This window comes from Pezoporus occidentalis, unplaced genomic scaffold (genome assembly GCF_034315485.1).
Source record: "Pezoporus occidentalis ecotype Australia unplaced genomic scaffold, CSIRO_AGI_Poc_V1 ctg11, whole genome shotgun sequence".
Taxonomy (NCBI): domain Eukaryota; kingdom Metazoa; phylum Chordata; class Aves; order Psittaciformes; family Psittacidae; genus Pezoporus; species Pezoporus occidentalis.
Window position 1 is genome coordinate 4,724,489 of NW_026912886.1, and position 22,515 is coordinate 4,747,003.

The 22,515-nt window shown below is 37.7% G+C and overlaps 1 protein-coding gene across 4 annotated transcripts in view; it reads right to left on the bottom strand.

Moving 5' to 3' along the window:
* UNC13C (unc-13 homolog C) overlaps positions 1–22,515 on the bottom strand; it is a 146,793-nt gene that overhangs the window by 7,837 nt on the left and 116,441 nt on the right. For 2 of the 4 annotated variants that reach the window (XM_062628072.1, XM_062628065.1), the window contains exons 23-30: positions 21,418–21,495; positions 20,987–21,016; positions 12,793–12,881; positions 10,403–10,552; positions 8,766–8,889; positions 7,535–7,591; positions 6,318–6,398; positions 1,988–2,135 (exon numbers count right to left, since the gene is read on the bottom strand). In XM_062628072.1, the coding sequence (XP_062484056.1) occupies positions 1,988–2,135; positions 6,318–6,398; positions 7,535–7,591; positions 8,766–8,889; positions 10,403–10,552; positions 12,793–12,881; positions 20,987–21,016; positions 21,418–21,495 (757 nt within the window). The remainder of the gene's footprint in view (positions 1–1,987; positions 2,136–6,317; positions 6,399–7,534; positions 7,592–8,765; positions 8,890–10,402; positions 10,553–12,792; positions 12,882–20,986; positions 21,017–21,417; positions 21,496–22,515) is intronic. The other 2 variants (XM_062628087.1, XM_062628080.1) reach the window with 1 other exon arrangement.

Consider the following 22,515-nt stretch of genomic DNA (forward strand, 5'->3'; position numbering starts at 1 on the left):
TTCCGTTGCTTTGAGTGCAACTACATCTAACTGTCTATTGATAATGGACTGGATACCTGAATGAGTATGAGGGCAGATTTAAACCTAATTATACTTCAGAGAAAATTTTTACTTGTAAATAGGAGCATTTTAACTAAATGCTAATGACAATTACAGTTGTGATGCTGGATGTTGTACTAAACTAGATTTTAATCTCTTTTAAATGAGACATTAAAGGATGCTGAAAAGCTGTGAGTCACTTTTCCTTACCTTTCATTCCCAGTGGCTAATTTCTGATAGTGTGCAAATATAGGCATGCCTAATGTGTGCACAGGAATGAATACAGACCTCAGGCTGAAATCATGATGAAAATCAGGAAATTCATGGTTGTGGTTCAAGATTTATAAAAGATCTCTACTTGTGACTATAACCTGGGTGATTTTTTTGTCCTGAAGCTACAATGAAAGTATGCATAAGGAAAAGCAAAATTAATTATTAATTAATAATATCTGCCTAAATCCATATTGTTAATCTTTTCTGAGAGGGAGAGCAGACAATCTATTCCTTATATATTAAAGTTCTATAGCAACTTTTTCAGTTGTAAAGTATGAATCATTAACAGAGATCCTCAGGCTAATATGGAAACTGCCTGGGAAGTCATTCCTTGGGCTTCTTAATCTTGTGGCAAGCTGCAAATGCAAAACTAATGTTTCATGCTTTTTTATACTGTAACAGGCTGTATTCAGAACTAAACCCAAACTATTTCCAGCTTAACTGTCCAAATATAATGTTTCTGATTCTCCTCTCTGGGAGCAGGGTAAGTCTTTCTAAAGCAGAAAACTACGTTCCTTCCCAAAGGGAGTAAGTGGCAGACAGGCCATTTTTAGAAATGCACACTACATTTAAAACACATCTGTCAAAGATTACTATTCTGCAAAAATTTGTGGTTTCTAGAATGAAGAAACCTTCAACTCGGAATATAATGCTCATTATCTACACAAAACCAGTTCCTTTATGTACTGGGGAAGTAGAAAACACTGTCCTAGATCAAGAAGAAAAATACTAAGAAATAGCTTCTTTTTGAAAATAGAAGGAATCTTTGCTGAAAGTGTAACCATGAACTCTTGCCCTCTTACTGAAACCACGGAACGTCCTCTTCTGAAACACATCATTGATGTGTATGCATATTTTAAATGAAGAGGATTTTGTGTTTCAGGTTTTTTTTTTTTTGATGCACTATACCAAAATTCTAGATCAGGAAAAAGTGGCTTCAGCGTTGCTGATGTCCAGATTCAAAGTACACCTAATATTATAATCTTGCATGTTCTTTGTCTTTGCTTTTGGTAAAGCAATGGAATTTTGAATTTTGATAAGTAGGCATAAGAAATGATGTGACATTTTCAGCAGGATGGTTTTGAATCCGAATTCTGAATTGCACAAAGGAAAATAATACTGTATTTTAGCCTACAGAAACCTATTCCTTTTGAATGTACAGATGCCATGCTAGAAGTGGTGTGCGTTTTGTACGTGTGTTTTGTAATATGGAATCACAATTTATTAATTGCAAAAGGAAACCTTAAGGGATAGGACATGCTTTTTGCTGTTATTTGTGATTAGTAATTAACATCCTTCAGGTCTGAAAGTATCTAGGGCTGCCAACGTACTCTATAGAATTACTTGCTTTCTGCAGTTATGATAAGCATTCTGGTATGGCCTCTACAACCCTGGTTGTGTGTGGAGTACTCCTATAAATAACCCTGCTGTTTAGTGTTCATATAGAGCTATGGGACCTATTCTTCATGTAAACTGAGAAGCTGAAAAATGCACTGCCTTCAGATAACCTCCACTGATTGACAATAGCCATTGATAGGGGATAACATCACAGGGACAAATCTGTGCCAATAAACTCTAAAATACCACAGTGTTGGAAAATGTGATTGGCAACCAATCACTGAAAACATTTAAAATAGAATTTGACATACTTATATCTCTCTTACAGATCACTTACTTTGAGATGTCTGAGTGTCTATAAACTTCTTTATCAAGGCATCAGTAGTTTGTGTGTAAAGGCTCAAAGCATATTTCAAGGACTGTAGGTCTGGGCTCTTTTCCAGGAAATTCTTTTTCAGCCCACTGCCTCCAGCATGGAAGTATTGCTACAATGAAAAACAAATATGGTTATTCAGAGAGACAATTCATCTGAGAGAGGCCTCGTTACTGACGCAATGTTAAGTGAAATTTTTACACAACTTCAAAAAATAACAGCTGGCATGTGGAGCTGGATTTATAATTGCAGCAGTCGAGGTAACTATCATAATTTTTACTACTGAGCTGCTTTCTAAAGGTAGGAACGTAAGCTTTGTGGGAGAGAAAATAAACTACATTTTAATTTTGGTCTTCATGATCTCAAGTATTTCCATATCAAAACTTGGGTTCTTTTAGGTTGTGGAGAGTGGAATCGGCCTTAATTCTTTATATAAAAAACTTCTCTGAAAGCAAGGCATGGTTTACAGCACAAGAATGTATTATTTTTGAGGAAAGGGAAAATTTGTTAAAACTTAAAAAGATAAGATCCTAGAATATGAAGTTTTGGATTAGAATTGCATTGTGATTATGCCAGAAATTATGATTACGCTTTGAGAAATAATAAGAAATTCTGTGGCAGTTTCCATGGTGATTATCTTTTTGATTCCAATTTTGACCTCGTTTATTGTGGATATGCAAAAAACATGCGTGTCATCCTTGTCTGACCACACTAGGGTTTCCTGAACTGTAATAGGAAAAGGATGGGAGAGAAAAGGTTGGTAGTGCCCTTGAAGACAGTGTACATTTCGCCCTTTAAAAGAGTGTTTCTTTTAAGGCAGAATATTTGTGCTTGCTTTATGTAGTTCTCTTTATGCAGACCGATGAATGATGGAGCAGTAAACCACTACGCCAGTGGTGTTTCCTGCTAAATTAGCTTAAATACTTTAAATAAAGACTCCTGATCTGCTGGCATAGCTAAATTTGGAACAAAATATGTTTACCTCTTTGATGCCATAATGACTATGTAAACTATTGCAAGTATTATATGTTGTTTCCAATCCCAAAGCTGAGCTCACAAAAATTAGGACAGATTCCTCCCTCCCTTCTTCCTCCCAGAATGAAGATTATTCCCTAAAATTTTATAAAAACAGTGGTTGATGAACTAGTGCATTTAAACGACAAAGAAAAAAAAGTATATATATGTGTGTATATGTATATATATATATATATGTTGGCTACGTAAGTCTAAAACTAGTATTTTGTTCAAACACTTCAAAAAGCATTTATGTTACAGTTTTAGGTCTCAAGAGTGATATAGAAAGCCCCTGGTAATGGCTAATTAGTAAAAGCAATCAATGTTTTCTCAGGAAAACACTGTGACTACTTGACAGGCAATATTGGTCCACTCAATACAGGGACTGTTGGGCATTCTAAGTAGAATCTGTTGTCCCTGCATTTCTGTAGTGTTGTCGAAGGGATATATGCAATATATACATTTCAGTTCACCTACACACATACATATATACTATGTGATTTATTCTAAGCTTCTCTGTGACAAAGCAGACCATAGTCCATACACACCCATTCTTCCTCAAGATGTTTGCAGGAGATGAAACATAAACGTATGTTTCATAGCAAAGTCATTATTTACATTTCTATATTGATGTCTACTGATTGTTACGGGGGGGGGGGAAATCCGTGGGAGCAAAAAAAGGATTTGAATTCATCAGGCTGACAAGTTTTATATTGTTTTAATCCTGTGTGGGCAGTTAATGTCAATTTAAGAGGTTTTGAATAAATTATCTTCTCATCTTACATGAAATGTGTATCTTCCCACGTGAATTATTTCATACTATATGTTCCAAAGAAATCTGTCTTAATTGTTTAAAACTGTATTCGTTATTTCACTAAGGATCTTAATTTATAAGCAAATGTTAAAATCCGTTAATATTTCCTGGTATTGTGACAATCAATTTGATTTTCTTTTTAATTAGTTCTATCTCCCAATAAAATGTTATCTGCAGCAGCAGCTCCATGATAACAGACCTTTAAAGAAACAGGGACACCTGACCCTAATTTTCCTGAGCTTTTACATATTCTTTTGCCTATAAAGGCTAAATTTAGCATTGTAAAACGAATGTTGTGAATATATCATAAATACAGAAAAATGAGTATACAGAGTTTTACAGATTCAGTTAGACACCTAATACCCTGTTCTTTAGGGATGCAAGCCTTAAAATAGTTCATCTGCTACTCACTCATACTCCAGTCTAAGAGTTTTCAAGGCTTTTCAAGAGAGGCTTGAACAGCATACTGACAAATGAAAGGTGCAGTCATAAGTGCATAATGTCAAGTATGTGGAAATCAATGCTGCAGCTGCTGCAGGCACAGCCAAAACTTGACAAATGCCACACAAGTCATAGTGGGTGGGAGGTTCACTTTGTAGAGTGCCTTTGGTTTTAGGGTGCATGCAAAGATAAAAATAGAAAACAGCATACTATTATCAATTGACATTATCTCTGGCCAAGATAACAAGATAGCTGAGAGAACTCAGTTTGAGATAATAGGCCAGATAAGCCACTTCTCCTGACAATAAAATGCAAATTATGCTAAAAAATGTAAGTTTAAATTGGCAAGGTTCTCTAAGACTGATGATATACTACATGCATTTAAGATGAAAGAGATTATTCCTTTATGTTCTTCAAAGCATTAACACCACCATCATCTAGTAAATTCCAAGTTGCTCAGCAAATTAATTTTTGGTACTAAAAATTAGACTAATGAAAGTTAAAAAAAAGACTGCAAGCACAGAGATCAACCTCCTCCTCAGTCCTTCTCTTATAATTATCAGTTGCTTCATTTTTGAACAGATATCATATGCCATTTTTATCATTTTCTTATTCTTATTTGGGTAGCCATTTCTTTTGCTTTTAAACAAACCATGCTCTGGGAGCACACAATACTTCAGTGTTTTGTTCCATTTCTGTTTTCACAATATCAGTAATCACCAAATACTATTTTTATTGCTGAAAGAAATATAAATTCTACTGCAAGTACAAAAAATGGCAATTAGGAGCCCTCTCTGATACTTCTTTCTTTTCCCTTGAGATGCTATTTTGTTGCACAAGACTTGATCATGAATACGTCCACTTCAGTATGTATATAAGCTTCAATTTCATATTTAAGTAGGAAACTCCTTACTTTCCTGATGTGCTGTCTCTTCAGCAGCAGACATAAAAATATCTTGTCGTTCTACAAATGTATTGCTTTCAAGATATTTACAGCAAGTAAAGATTCAGGCCAATGTGAAAAAGATTGATAAATACATCAAATGGCTTCTTTTGACTTCAGAAACCACATCTGTGATGACTGTATAAAAGCCTCATTTTTTTTAATTAAAAAAAAAAAATTAAAAAGGACTTTGTTAATCTCTTTATTTTTACATTTGGAGCATAATGCAATAACAATAAAATGAGTGCAAGTGAAGAAAAATTTTCCATAACATTTCATCTGGTTTATGGCCTGATGCTTTCATCCTGCCAGACACGTTAAGTCTTAGAGTTACTTTATCAATTACCAGTAAATTGATCTGTATTTCTAGTAATGAGATTAGCACCAGGTAAGGTTGGAGGGATTTTCTCTAATAAGAAATGGTTTTTAATAGGTGTGTGATTGATGGATCCGTTTTTTTTCCCCACTGAAAAGGGACCAATGTGTAGAATAATTAAAAAGCATCTTTAAATTAATTCAAATTATTTATGAGGGATTGTAAATTCTGTGGTGAATTCCAAACTGCAAAAGGTTGATAAAATTCAACTGCACTTTTAATTTAAGAGAGCGCACAGTAATGCATGGCATTAAAAGCCTTATTTTCTGGTGTTCTACAAAAAGCATGCGTCATACACATTTGCAGGAGAGTGCAGTGAGGAATAAACACACTTTTCAGGCTCAGTGTCTCCTTTGTGGGAGAAAAAGAGGCTATGCTGCAACATAATAAGGATTTAGCCCAGCTGCTTCAGCTGCACTAAGTCTAAGCATTAAAGAAACATGAATCAGATAAGCTTTGGCCACCAATTCCTTTCAGGGAACATATTCTGTCTGCAACTGGTAGAGTATTTTTTTCTGACTTTTCTGCAAGCAGACTCTCAGACATTTGCTTTCAAGCCAGTACAAGGAGCTTTGTTTCAAATGGTACTTGACATTAAAGGGATCTTTATGATTCTAAGGTCCCATTCTATATTAGATTTCGTAGTTTACATCCATCATGCTCTTGGTCATTTAAACACAGAACAGAAAAACATGTAAAGCTGTACCTTTATAGTTGCTAGTGCCACTTCCATTATTGCACACTGCCTCAGGGTCAGGCTTCTGGCTTCCTCTCGAATCACATGGTCCTGCAAAGCAAGTTAAGACTGCAGTTGGTTTTGAGACAGTATTGTGGCCTGTCTGTGCTTGGAAAAACAAATAAACAAACCAAGCAATCAAATGCTCCTCAAGCCTCTATGATTAAGAGGGATTAAATCAACTTCATACCTCTTTTACAACAAATTAGAACCTAGAGCAATCACATGTTTCTTGAAAACACAGGCTGGAGGGATAAAGAACCAATGTTTAATACTGAGCACCTGTGTAGCTTTATTTCTTTTCCTAAGATATAGTATTTCTCTCTTGGGGTGGGGGGTGGGGGTGGGGACAGGGAAAAGATTAAGTATTACGTTTAAATAATTAGATGACACTGAGATAATTGTATTAATAAACCTGACAGTTTAACTAACATTTGTTAGTGCCCTCTGTTTTTTTAAAAAGGGTTTCCTATTAGAACAGAAGTTAAAGATTTATAAAGTGACTACACTCATGTGAAATCTTTTCCTAAAATAAGCATCCTCCGATTTACTTAGGCAGTATTTTAACTCCTCTAGCAAACTGAGCAATTCTTCATAGAAGCATGAATTACCACATTTCTGTTCAAAACTGAAATCCTAATGGAAAATTGATTGGCAAACAAAGTGACATCAATATCAAATGACTGAGCTCTCCATCAAGTGTGTTACGGACTTCAGTACTGTAGTGCTGATGAGTTCATTGTAGAGGTACATCCTGTATTTCAATACACACCATAAATAATACACAGAAAGAAAAATTACTGTATCCATACCTTAGAGTTTTTTAAGAACTGGTTCCAAAAGGCAATGAAAAGATCTCATATTTGTGATGTTTAATGCTTAGGAGGCCTATTTGTGCAACACAGCAATGATCTCTTCTTCATCTATCTAGTGATTACTTACCATAGAAAGCATACATTCTTATCTTCTTAATTTGGTTTGATGAGACTGGAAAATCATTACTCACCTGTTAATAGTTTCTGCCATATTCAATCTTACTATTGTAAATAAGCAATAAGCAATAACTGTAAATAAGCAATATTATTGTAAATAAGCACAAGAATGATGCATGGCCTTATAGTCACTAATATTTCATCCATTTCTTTTCATTAGAGCAAGCCACTCACAGTTTCATTTGGCCCCATTACCTTGAGTTTTGACAGTTGTCCAAGATCTTTGGCTGCACTGAATATCATCTGGGGCCCCTGTAATCACATAGAAAATTCAGGAAACAGACTCACTACAGCGTGTTTGCTTTTTATGTCAACATGATCTTATTTTCTGCTAGGACATCAGCCAAAGCCACTGTTTTGCAAAGCTAAATAGAAATTTCAATTACACGAGACGTATTTTCATCCAGTTGATAAGGCCAAGTGGTTGAATGCCTGCAGCATGATTCCCTCTGGTATCACATATTTGATACAAATATTGCATGTTCTGTTGATAGTGGTTTCTTGTGCTCCTGTCTCTTCCATTTAAAATTTTGAAGCTAAGGCTGGAATTATTCTTATAGAGCATATCAATGAGAGATCTGACCATAATCATAGCACTCAGGTGCTAATATAAACAAATACTTCAGCACAAAGGAAGCTGAAAAAGCTTAACTGTCTACAGTGACATCTCAGTTGAGTCACACACAGCACAACAGTGTGCTGTTAAGCCAAAACCATTTCTTTTTTAAGAAAAGATACCAGTGTTACAAACTTAAACCAATATTTTACAATAGCCAAATCCTGGAATGTCACCAAAGGCCAATGACTACATGTTTGTCTTAGCCAAACAGAATCCACGGTTATGTGTTTTATCACAATTACTCCAAGAAATACAATTACTAGTGCATTATTTGGTAGTTCAGCAAGACATAGTTCTGAATATCCGGATTTCAGGAAAAAAGAAGTCAGTCCCACTTACACAGCACAATGCAGAACAACTTTTCATTAAACTTTCTGCTCCAAAACATTTCAGTTTCCAGACAAAAAAAATGCTTCTGTATGGTTCAATTGCAAAAGATGTGATATAGAACCATAGCTGAAATTGTCAGTATTTATTAGGAGTGACAATAGTAAGATATACCCCAAAATGACAAAATAAACAAATCCAAATGTCTGTACCTCTCACCTCAGACAGAAAGTAATATTCAAGGCTACAAAAGGGAAACGTTTCTCTTACAATACTCTGCTTTTCATTGATTTTGTTTAATAGTGTGTTCAGCAGTAAACAGAGCTAGCAAATTAAAGGCAACTGGCTATACACCTTTCACCATGCCTGCCAACAGGGACACTTTATATAGAGGCTACCATAATAAAACCCAACAACTGGTCAAATGTAGCAATTACATGCGATACAAGCACTAATCCAGTAATGTGCCAGGACACTTACAGTTTGGTCCGTCAGTGGTGGAAGCACAATTTGTTTTTCTATTTTGTTCAAGACTAACTTCCAGAGCTCCTTTAAAACCCGTTTCAGAACTGTCTTCTCACAGATTTTCGCAGAGACACTTAAACTGGAATAAACAAAACACAAACCAGCCTCCAGCATCAAGACTTCAGAGGTGGTGTATCACATATACTCAGATTAATGGACATTATGGTTTAGCTTTAGCTTTTCTCTACCAATGAGTATTTCTCAATGGACTAGTTATTTTTCATATTAAGAGTGAATAGTTTTGGTAAAAAGAAAACACATGAAAATTATAAAATCATGTAAATCTCCATTTTCCAATTTGATACTTATAGTACTGCTATATATTTATTGAAAAAAAGCAAACTAATGCTGAGTTATGCAGTTTGATGGATGAAACAATTTAGCATTCCTAAGCCCCTAAATTAAAGTTTTATTACATTGTTTATGTCTTAAAAATAAAACCCAAACATCTCCTTTGTCCTGTGTTTCTACTGTGATGTAGAATTGAGTGCTGATAGCTAATGCAAATTCAGGGCTATCATTTGGAAGCATTTAATTCTATATATACTGGCAAGTCTGTGCAATCACATCGTCTATTTCTAAGACGGTCCATATACTTACATTTTTTTCCTTATTTAAGTGCATATTCATAAACCATCTTGTATGTATTGCCATGATTAAGTAGTGTCATGAATAAAGTGCTGCCTTCTTCAGGCATAGGAGGAATATTTCATATTCATATCATGCAAATGCTTTGGTGGGTAATTTTACAGAATTGTATCTATTCATGTAAAGAAATATTGTAACATCATTATACACATCACATCATAAATATGGCAATTCATATTTCTAGCATCTCTTACTACTCCTTGTAAGCAAATAACTAAAACGTTAATTAAGAAATAATGGAAACCCAGACCATATTAACATGCTATGTCTGTAGTCCTTATAGAAGGAAAGGTGATACTCCCTAACAGTTTGGGTTTGTGGGTTTGTTTTTTTTTTCACGTCTTTATTTTCTGTGCATGGGCTTAGCATCTGCTAAAACTCCACTTACCATTCCTGGGGTGAGGAGTATTTTCTATTCGGACAGTAATTTAAAACTCATTTTAGTTTCCATTATGCCATTATTCAACTAACTCTCTAAGAAGCTATGAAGTCAACTTTGAGAAATGGCAATTTGGGATTGAACCTGACAAGCAAAAAGTCAGCTCACCAGTTTTTTAAGTGAGCTTAGGACAGCCTATGTACGTGTATAAACACTTCTGGCTTTTCTTCAAGACTTGTGCAAGCAGTAAATGTTTTAACTCAAAGACAGTTAATATTTAAAATCATACTGATTGAAAGCAACACATACCCCTCTTTTAGCTTAACACATGGGACGAGGTACACTGCTAAAAATAGGTTGACACACACAGATAAAGCAGCTAAAATTCCTTCTGGGCCAGGAACCCAGGCAAAATATGCAAACAGATTAAGCCTAGTACTCTGCACACATGCAAGTACTACAGATATTAAAAATACTACAACATGTTTCTAGGTCTTAATGATGCTTCAGGGCAAAACCACCTATGCCTGACTGTAGTGTCCTGTTCCTAGTCTGCCACACTTACGTTTTGTCCAGGAAATCCATGAGAGGCCGAAGCACAATCTCAGCATCAATGGCCGCACTGTTCTTGTTGGCTGCTGCATTCCCATTTCCTCTCATTTGATTCAATTCGTTGCTCATTTGTCTTATGCAATCTTCAATAATCAATTGGAAACTACAGGATGGGGGAAAAAAAAAGAAAAGAAGAGAATGACGGAATTCCGTTGACAGAAACCAACATTTACCATTTTGTATCAGGTTCTTCAACGAGACTTGAATCTTCTCTGCAATGATGGAAAGTTCACAATTGCAAGATACTGCAGGTGTTACAGATGAAAAATAACACCTCCCTAAGGATTACAGTTCATAGAACTAATTTATGTACTGTTTTGATATCCCCCCCCCCCCCCCCTTGTTTCTGCTCTGTCACTGTGCTTTTCATGACCTTATAGGTGTGCCAAGTAGTTATTTTCTGGAAGCAATAGGGGTCCCAGAACCTGCAGTTCAGTCTATGACTGACTTAACAACTAGCAACAACTTCCCAAGGTTTTATTTTTGTGTGAAAGGGCAATAGGAACAGCTGACTATAAATTATTTTTCTCTTGATGGTTCGTACGAACCAAGCTCTCATCCTTTTCTTGAGGTCAAATAGAAAACTGCTACTGATTTTGCCCCATTTAGCTCTATTTGACCGTTTCCTAAGTTTCACGGAGCCAGCACCATCAGAAGCTTGTGTATTTATTCACAACAAGACCGAGCTAAAACATTTGGGCTGTTTAAAATATTCTTTTGCAAAAAATCCCCAAACGAACAACGCCAACCCCTAAGCAGCAGGCAGACTCTTCCTCCCGGAAGGAATCTTTTCTACTTCAAGGTGTGTGGGAACAAATTCTTCCTGCACAAGCTGTATCTGGTCAGTTTTTCTGAAGACTGTTCCATTTCTTAATTGATCTGGTTGGGCAATGTGCCTGATGGTCTTTGTGTCATCGATGTGATACAGTCTTCAGTCGATATATTTAAACAATGCAGAACAGCGGTTCATCACAGTCAATAGTTCTGAGGCAGAATAAGTCTCAGCACACATGGTAGTTTGGTTTATGGATTGATTCATGATGAACTGAATTTGTTTAGGTTTATTTATGAACAGAAGTGCAAAATGGAGGCCATAAATACACCAGGCCTATTAATGTGAAACGATAAATGGCAGAGCTTAACTTGAGGAATGTGAAAGAATTTACTATGAGAGAAAAGAATTGTTACAATCAGGCAGTGAGCTATTCCAGCTACATGGCTAATCATAAAAAGAGAATCCAATTTTCCATGTGGAAGCACTGGAAACTTTTTGAAGTACATTTGGATGTGTACTTGCCTACACACTTCAAAGCCCTAGATAAAATCAACATGAAGTTGTTACTGAAGCCACTCATGTAAATCCTTCTGACTGATCCCTCCAATAAAAGCCAAAATAGTGCACTGGCTTTTCTTGTCATCACCCATCTTTCTAATATTGTTAACCTCACAAATTCCAGCAATAAACTGACCCATGAGGAGTGCTGTAGCTATCTGGAGCATATCCTAGATTGAACTGTCCCTGGTTTTATTTGCAAAAACCCAGTTGGTTCATTCAGAAAGAAGCCCTGGAAAGAAATAATATTCATGCACTGTCAATGATCTGAGAACCAGGGCTGGGGGCAAAAATAAAGGGAGACAATATGATGAACTAAGCACACTCAGAAAAAAGCGCACACTGGCCACCCAGCCAGTTCAATAGATTAAAAAAGCAACTGCAGACTTTGCTTAATGAATACCACTACAGCACTAATTCCTCTTTTCTTAGATTCCTTTCTAATTGGGAGCAAAAACATCTTACAGCTTTTTATAGCAAAGGCACTGCTGGCATAGCACCATATTCATTCAGGACTGCAGCAGGCACTCTGATTAAAAGATTTTGAGAGTAAGGCTCATCAGACAATTGTTGCAGAGCTACAGGCAAGCTGGTGACCCAAAGAAGGCCTTTCCCTGTGACCACTTGAAGTGGGCTAAACATAGGCAGACATCCCCAGCTGAAGCAGGCTCTCAGCCTCAGGAAGTAACATAAACATGGTCAGAGAGAGAGGTTTAATATAGCATCAGACAAGAAAAACCCAGCAATTTTTGTTTTCCAAAAAGCAGAACAAAAGCCATCAGCCTCACCTTGTAACATGTTCATGCCCACAGACGATTTTCAGTTTACAGTGAAGTTACTGCTGTATGTTTCAGAGTCTAAACATACACGCACACAAGTGCACACCACTTCATCAGGGAAGAAGCAAGCTTCACCTCAGGACATCCAAACAACCACCCAGACTTAATCAACGAGGTAGATTGTTGAAGAGGAATATTTCTCTAAGGTTTGCTGTAAAACAGGTTCGTTACCTTGCAGCGTATGTTACACTGAGTTCATCCAACACGTTGCTAAGTTTCACCTGAAGTTCTTTTAGAAGAACACTAGCTTCAGGATCCAACTGTAAAGAGAGAAGTAATGTTATATTCTACTTACACACTATGTTTTGGGGTTTTCCATTACAATTAATGAATTGGGAATTACGTGCAATGGTACACTGCACTATGGAACACCAAATGTGGAAACACCTCTTACAACACAGGGTTACTTTAGCAGGCCTAAAAATCCAATTACCACTTAAAGAAAAATACAGAAGTGAAAAATTATATTGTTAGAAATCAAAACTGTGCCATTAAACAATGTCTTTTCTATAGGATGGTGTAAATTCTGTTAGCACTCACAAAACCAGAACTACTATTAGCAGACAAATGGTGTTCACAAGGCGTACCAAGAGAAAGACCATGAGAAATTAGTACCTGCATTAATAACACTGCACGGCTTTATCTTTTAATTACTTTTTTACATTTCGCCACTGTCAGTAACTTTTTTGTGATTTGTGTTGAGGATGTTTCCATACTCCCAATAATGCAGTGTAGAGACAGAATAGCCAGCACTGGAAAATGCAGGCTGAAGACTATCCATGCTACTCCTATTGACGTAATGTGAGAGAGGGGGATCTACAGTACTTGTGTTTCTAAAAGCCATTAAGGCATACATAATTCAAGCATGGAGTAACACACTGTGATGCACAGGGAGAACAGCTCCTGTACATCTGTTACGAGTTTTTTTAAACACAGGAAAGAAGCGAATGCAGGGGAGAAATAGATTTCTGCATTGAGAGGGATGGGGATCCATGCATAGGTATTTAATCAAAAAGGTTCTCTGTGATACTGATCTGCAACTTGTTTATTGGCTAAGTGCTCTTTTTCAAATTAAAAAAAAAATAGTATGACTTTTTGTCTCTTTGAGCTTAAGCATTTGGGAAAAATAGTTACAGTCGATTGCGGGATGTGGCTGATGATCATCAGGATCAACAGCTGAATGGGAGTTAATAGCTGATGCTCCAGGTCATTCAGCTATCTACATAACAATCTTGAGGAATGATTTTCACTTAAAATCCTCAAATTCTGCGCTCTGTTCTGCAGGAAGGCCCAGCACAGATCTCCTGACATTTCAAAGGAAGCTGCACATTCAGAATACATAATCAGGTCTGTCTCTATTTGTGTTTTCATATCTTTCATTTCACTAGAGAATTATACTGCCTCTGGTGGGATACATATGGAACACAAATTTAGGACCGCTAGGATATTAGCATTTAACAAATACCAAACACACAAGCATTAACACCGAACACTGTACACGTCAGAGAAAGCACAAAATACCAGGCAGGCAAAAGACTCAAAATTTCTTAGCAGATCATGCATAAGCTGGAGAATCATCCTATCACTGGGCCTGCAAAGGCCACTGTAGTTACTTTTTATCAGAAGTTGTGATAACCAGAAAACACAATATATTTGCTAAATTCACCTGGAACTGGACTTAGTCTGGCCAAAATTGGATTAAATACTAGTATCAGATTGTGGACGTAAGACACATTATAAAAAGGTGCATGCAAGTTCTAGATGTTTTTAGAGGGCTTTGTGCTCACAAATTGCATGACCAAGTTTGTGTGTGCACAGCTGGAGACATCTGGCAGGACATCCAGCCCTGTGTATACACATGCTCATGCTTATTAATGCAGTGTCATAGGCAGGAGTGGAATATAAAGAGGTATGCGGGCTGACCATCCAGGTGCTACATACTGAGGATGTCATGCTAGCCAAGAACGTGTTAAATGCTACTGTTATTTTTGTTTAACTACTGGACAATATGGTAATTCGAGTGCCTCACCAGGACTAAAATGTGCACTTTTCATTTATTTTACCATGTGCTTTCATGTGCTACCGAGTTCCCAGGGCAAATCATAGGGTATCAGCCCTTAACTGGCATCATCCAAATATACCACAGCCATTCTGCTATCGTGCAGCTAAGATGGGAACTGTTATGGTGATTCTGTACTGAGAAGTTCTGGGGGGGACCTCACAACTGGTAAAAATGGTTTTAGGATTGCCTTGTGCAGTGGAGATGTCTTTTTTCAGTACCTCTGCACATGGCTCACTAACTACTGTGGATTATCTTCTGTACAACTTATCTTTCATGAATAAATTAATCTATTGATATTTTTAATATTAAACATATTTTAAGCAAAGCAGCTATGGTGCTTTACTAAAATCCAAAATTTTGTAGAAAACGCACTGCAGTTGAAGCAGGAAGGGTTACTTTCTCCCTCAAATATTCCTAAAGGCTGTGGTTCCCAACATGACAAAGCTGTGCAAAATCATCACAGTTTCGCAACAACAAGCTCAAAAGGGAATTTTATTTGTGCTTTAGAAGGCTTTATTATTTCAGCAATGGTTTGAGCAACTCCTGCTAACACATTTTATACCAGGTTTCCTTATTCTCAGGAAAGCGTGGTGTGACAAATGCACTATTGCAGCTGTGCAAACGGTTTGGCTTAATGAAGCTGTCAAGCTGCAAGACTTATATGCAGATTGACACCACAACATTCCCTTCTGCAGACAGTTACATATAGCTCTCAAAACCACTATGTAAAGGAGGTAAGTTTTCCAGTGAGGAAAATCAGTGATAAAGAGATTAATTCATTTTTCTAAGGCGTTCAGTGACCAAGACAAGTCATCCTCAGTATTCTTGTCTTGGCTGAGATTAATTACTAGCAAGGGAGCAACAATAAAACCAACCATCTCTGTTTCATGGGCCAACCTGTTTCTGTACAGAGTGCTATATTATTATAGGAAGTGTATAAGAATACAGGTAAATGCAATCTGTCATTCTTCGTACTAGTTACTATAAGCACTTTAAGAAAACAGAGTCAAACATGCTCAGCTGCAGAAATCTCAGCTACCCAGATGTGGTTACATGATGAATTACAGGACTAACCTAGCCATAATGTTACTCTATTTTGCAATCAACCAGAAGAAAAGGATGAAAGCAAGACAAAAGGCAATGCTGATCAGCATCTAAGACATCATACAGGGATATACAGATGTGACCATGGAGGATCTACAATACTGGGGAATTTTTCTCTTCAAGTCTCATCTGCTTTATAGAATTTGATGAAGAAGGAAAAAATAACAAGCCATGCCTAAATGACTTTTCAGGAAAATAAGAGGGAAAACACCAAACTAACTGATTGTGGGGGGAGTTGGGGGGGGGGGGGGCGAGGGGAAGGAAGAGAGAGAGAGGACATGAAAGAGAGAAAAGACCAATTATCCCTTAGCTTCTTGGTTTCCATTTATAGTCCACAGCATGTGTGGGCTTAAAATACAGTGGTAGGTTGCCCAGGTAGCAAAGTCTGAGTTTTTTCTAAAGAGCAAACTTCTTTGGGTAGCTGAAATATTATTAGTCCGTTAACATGAAAATCGTTGTCTTGTAGCAATTCTTAATTCCCTCGGCTTTCTTAGGTTGATAAGTATTTCCGTTGCTTACCATCCTCTTATTTAAGAGTTACAATTTAACCCAAACAGAAATTACTTGTAAATTTGTTGGCACACTTCAGAAGATCTGTTGCTCTGGGATTATTAAATAGCTAATTAGAAGTTCGACATTTTCTGAACGCTAGACATAAGCAGATCACACTTTCGCTGAATCAGTAAAAAAATAAGACATAAGAAATATTTGAACATCACTGTTTCCAAATGCTGCCTGTCTAAAACTGAATGTTTTTATACACACGATCCTCATAAAAGTGTTAAAGATTTGATGAATTTGACTGCTTTTGACATAATGTGTTAGACTGAGCTACTCCATGTTGTAATTTACAGTGTGTTAGTATGGACATAATCTTGTTAACTGCAAATTTGGTAGCACTTCTATAGGAAACTACAGACACACAAATTCTTTTTGCATGAGTTAAACAGAACCTCTCTAATCTGAATTCCATTTATCTGCAATTTCAGAGCTCTAACTGCTTATAGTTTCCTAATGGGACCACCTGGTTGCCCCTGTTCAGAAGACAGTTGTATATCTAGGAAAGATACACATATTTATCAGATCTGTCACTCCAATGGTTCTTTTTGTCTCTGATAGACATGATCCTTCCTCCACCCCACCACCCTACTATTCCATCTTGAGACGCTTGGCTGCCACTGCTCGAAGTACTAAAGCCTCTGACTATACAGATTTAAAGATGGACACTTCTGAACTGTTGTGCTTAAGTTGGCCTCTGTCTTTAGGACCATTCCTACAGGAATTCCTAAGGATCACATGTAAAGTTGGAATTGAACTTAACCAGAGTGGAAATATGATTTACCTACAGCCAAGTTAATACTGTTATACAAAACCAACCTGCTCTTGTTTTTCAGCTTTTTGATCCTAATTGCTGTAACTCATTTCTGCCATGTTCTGCGATCTGGTGAAAAGCAACAGAAGCACTAACTTTCTGCTTTCCCTTTTATCAGCTTCCAACTTGTCAGACATGAAAACAGGACTTAGTGCAAATGTATACACTCCTTTTGGAAGAAGCAAACAGGAGCGAAACCACAATTCTACATTATGATAAACTGGTCCCATCATTTTGCACTTGATTTGTTTTAGGTATCCAGCAGGTTGGGTCCCACTTTACTACTCTTACTTTACCATGGCTGACCGTCTTGTTTATGCAATTGCAATTGTAATGTACCCCTCCTGCTTGGCTACAGCAGAAGAAGGTTGTTAATAAAGAAATTCATATTGTTCAAACTACTTTATTTTAATGGCAGGGGAGCTGAGAGCCGACTTTTTTCTCTATTTATAGAGCTCCCTGCCCTGCAATATGCAATAAGCGTGCTCTGAACATAGGGACTGCTGCCTGACCGTGGTATTTGACTGCGTAGTTTGAAAGATGTACTGTTCACAATGTGACACTGAGGAGATTAACAGCATTTCATTTTTCTTAGAATTAGTTTTGCTTCAACTGAATTAGGTCTTATTATTCCACTGAAAATCATCTGGCTTTTTATGCCCTCCACGAACAAGATATTAAACTATTTTCTCTCTGCTTACAGATTTTATTGCTGGCTTTGTTTCTTATAAGTACCAGTTCAATAAGACAAATTTGCTATGAGAATAGCTAGGGGAGTAAGTATTCAATCTGAAGACAAACATTTTAGAGACACTTTGATACATGTGACAAAAAAAATAACACAAATGCACTTTTCTTCTAGAAATTCCCCCAATGAGAAACAACAAAACTTTGAATGTATTTTTTAGATCTCTTTTTATAGACCACGAATCAAGATGCACTTCAGGTACCAAAGCGAAAAATACCTCCAAATTCTCTCTAAGGGCTGCACACTGCACCACATCTGTAGCAAATGTTGCTTTGAGACTGTAACATTCTCATTAATATCAAAAAGGAAAGGAAAAAGGATGAGAAGTGATGAGAGATTTTGCAAGAAAGCTGCTATGAAAACTCCTGATTATTTTTTGACTGGATTTGTTGTTATAAAAGCTATCAGGAGCAAAAAGAAAATATTTTGAAGATTCAAGAAAATATTCTAATGTGAAAATAGTTTAACAGATATAGACATAAGGTATTACTTATGGCAGAAGGTGCTACATAAGGCGGAAGTCATTGCTAGACCACTCTTTATCATCCTCACCAAGTCTCAGGAAACGGGAGAGGTGCCTGAGGACTGGAGGAAAGCAAATGTCACTCCAGTCTTCAAAAAGGGCAAGAAGGAGGACCCGGGTAACTATAGACCGGTCAGCCTCACCTCCATCCCTGGGAAAGTGATGGAATGCCTTATCCTTGGTGCCATCTTAAGGCATATCAAGGATAAAAGGGTTATGAGGGGCAGTCAACATGGCTTCACCAGGGGGAAATCATGTTTGACCAATATCTTAGCCTTTTATGAGGAAATAACACGGTGGATGGATGATGGCAGAGCGGTGGATGTGGTCTACCTTGACTTCAGCAAAGCATTTGACACAGTCTCCCACAGCATCCTCACGGCTAAATTGAGGAAGTGTGGACTGGATGACCAGGTAGTGAGGTGGACTGTGAACTGGCTGAAGGAGAGAAGCCAGAGAGTTGTAGTCTATGGGGCGGAGTCTAGTTGGAGGCCTGTAACTAGTGGAGTGCCTCAAGGGTCAGTACTGGGACCAGTATTATTTAATATATTCATCAATGATTTAGATGAGGGAATTGAGTGTACTATCAGCAAGTTTGCTGATGACACTAAGCTGGGAGGAGTGGCTGACACGCCAGAAGGCTGTGCTGCCATCCAGCGAGACCTGGACAGGCTGGAGAGGTGGGCAGGGAATAACTGGATGAAATATAACAAGGGAAAGAGTAGAGTCCTGCATCTGGGCAGGAACAACCCCAGGTTCCAGTATAGGTTGGGAAACGACCTGTGAGAGAGCAGTGTAGGGGAGAGGGACCTGGGGGTCCTAGTGGACGACAGGATGACCATGAGCCAACACTGTGCCCTTGTGGCTAAGAAAGCCAATGGCATCCTGGGGTGTATTAGAAGGGGGGTGGTTAGTAGGTCGAGAGAGGTCCTCCTTCCCCTCTACTCTGCCCTGGTGAGACCCCATCTGGAATATTGTGTCCAGTTCTGGGCCCCTCAGTTCAAGAAGGACAGGGAGCTGCTGGAGAGAGTCCAGCGCAGGGCAACAAAGATGATTAAGGGAGTGGAGCATCTCCCTTATGAGGAAAGACTGAGGGAGCTGGGTCTCTATAGTTTAGAGAAGAGGAGACTGAGGGGTGACCTTATTAGTGTATATAAATATATAAAGGGGGAGTGTCACGAGGATGGAGCCAGGCTCTACTCAGTGGCAAACAATGATAGGACAAGGGGTAATGGGTGCAAACTGGAACACAAGAGGTTCCACTTAAACTTGAGAAGAAACTTCTTCTCAGTGAGGGTGACAGAACACTGGAACAGGCTGCCCAGGGAGGTTGTGGAGTCTCCTTCCCTGGAGACATTCAAAGCCTGCCTGGACACATTCCTGTGTAACCTTATCTAGGTGTTCCTGCTCCGGCAGGGGGATTGGACTAGATGATCTTTTGAGGTCCCTTCCAATCTCTAGCATACTGTGATACTGTGATACTTAGCCTTCCTCTGCCCTTGTCTCCATCACGATTTATAGACACTTAGCTGTTTCTATGATTCATGATATTTAACATGCAGGATTGGACCAAAGACCTTAATACAGAAGTACTTTGCATAGAACATGGAAGACAAAAGAATGGAAGACAAAATTATCTGTAATATTTGCAGAGTGAAAGGGGATTAATAGGAACCACAAAACCCAGCCACGACTGGATGATAAATACATCTGTGCAAAGTCTGAGATAAAATCTTCAATGACGACAAGGCTGTCGAAGTTCATTTCATGTTCTCTGCAGCAGGAAGCATTTTTGCCATGGCAGCTTCAAGAAGCTCAGGAAGTTAATCTGTATATTCATTTGGCAGGTGCTATTCATTCTCACACAGGACTATCTTACCTCTGCAGCGTCCACTGTGGATATGGAAATATGAAAGGATGTATTTTCTATTTCTTTTTGCAACATGGTCACATTAGATCAAAATTTTGTGGAACTATCAAACTACAGCCTTAAGAAAAAGAGCCGATGCATGCGTAACTTCTTTGATAATAAGGACAGGATATTCATGACCTAAATATTGCTTTTTAAGAAGAAGACAGGTTTCTATAGCTTTAAAATATGTTAATTTCTTAATTAGCTTTCAAAACAGTCAAGAACTATAATCAGCAAAGTACTAAAGCACACGTTTACATGCTTTTACTGTTGACAAGACTTCAGACACTTTAAAGTCTTCTGAAATATAAAAGGAGATAAAGCTCAGCATGTTCTGGACTGTTTTGTAGCAGCTCTCAGTGAAATGGTGCTAAATCTTGAATACAATCAGGCCCTCAGACACTGAAAAGTGCACTTACAAAATGTTTTATAGATTTTTTAGAACCTCTGAAAGATTTTATGCTGTCTGCCTAGTAAAACTTTTCAATTTAGAGTGTCAACTAAATGCCCAAGCATAGCTCTTTTTGATTTTAGATCAGAGGGGATTAACACAAATGCATCAATGGAAATTAGTAGGAAATGTGACTGTTCTTAGCCTTAGAGAATATGGTCAGGAATAATAAAAGATGCTTACTATCACAAACCTCATAAGAGAATCTCTCTCCTTCTTTCTTCTGCTCAGTGGATTGCAAGTCAAAGGCATTAGACAAAGACATGACACATTACAGACAAAGCACAAAGCACATATTCTATGAAATTTTCAGATACAGGCAAAACGTACCAATACGTACAAAAGCAAATAGTCCAATACAAACACTAAAATAAAGCTGGCACTACAGATTGCAACACAAAACACCCAGTGCTGACTGAACTTTACAGATCATTAGCATATTTCTGTGAAACAGTGTCAGGTCTCTCAAGTATTGTCAGGGCAATAAGCACTCTCATAGACTTTTGGTTTTTAAACATTTTGATTTTCTTTGCAAGCAGAAGTGAAGGCTGTGAGTAGGTTGCAAACATGGTGCTAATGATCTCTAACGAACTTTGAATGAACCAGGAAATACATACGACTCACCTCCTTTCCTCCCATGGACTCAAACATTTTCTCAAGCTGGACTCTTAACTGCTGAATGTTGTTCATCAAGATACAGGGCTGCAAAGAGAGCACCAAATGTGAGACTGCGCATGTTATGTTCCTTTTATATATGAATATGCATATTCACAGCCTCTGGGCTTAAGACTTGTTCTTCAACAGCCCTGTGTTCATGCAGTTGTGCTTTTCAGAGGCGAATATAAGATTCTTGATCACGGCTGCCCTCCCTTTAATTCACACTCCTCTCTGCCCAGTCAGCCAACTCACTCTGCCAGTGACTGCCCATTATGCCCTTATGACAGTGTTGTCCCACAGGAAGCTGAGAACCCTCTCCCAGACAGCTGAGCAGTTTTCAGATCTGCATATTTCATGTTCTGGACTTTATAACCCGTGTAGTTGCTAATCATATTCAATTCAGTTACAGTAATGTGTTACCATCTCTTGGAGAACAGACACAATAACGATAAAAGTACTTTACGAATGAAAATAGACTGGAGGAAACAGACTGCCAGATTGCTTTCTAGACTCATTCTTTGCAGACAACTGACAGCACTGCAACCCAGATAATGGGTGATACTTAAGTATTTGAATAATTCAGGAGGCAGTTCTGTTGATAACCGTATTTCAGAAATGTACGCTTTACATTGCTTGAAAAGTTGGTGAATTCTGCAATAGAATTTTGTAAACATACTATTTTAGTCTAAAAATATTGTTGTTTAAGCTCATTTCTTTAGGGCAGAACACAGAGCCACAGTGTAAAAGACAGCAACTGCTGGATAAATAGAAGGTAAAAAGTACAACATAAATAAAAGCTGCTTATTAAAAAATTATGAAAGAAAAACTCTATTACTAGAATTTTGTGTACTCAGATGCCATTTTATGTGAGTTTGGTATGGTGCAGGGGAAGCAATAAGACAGTACTTACTAAAAGAATTGTAATTGGCCAAGGTCAGTGTGATCTAGTGCATAATTGGATTGATTTAGAGACAAGTAATACATTTCAATGAAACACACATATACTTTTTCCTGAAGGTGATGGAATGATTACAGTTATTGATACTCAGTTGTACCTTCCTAGTT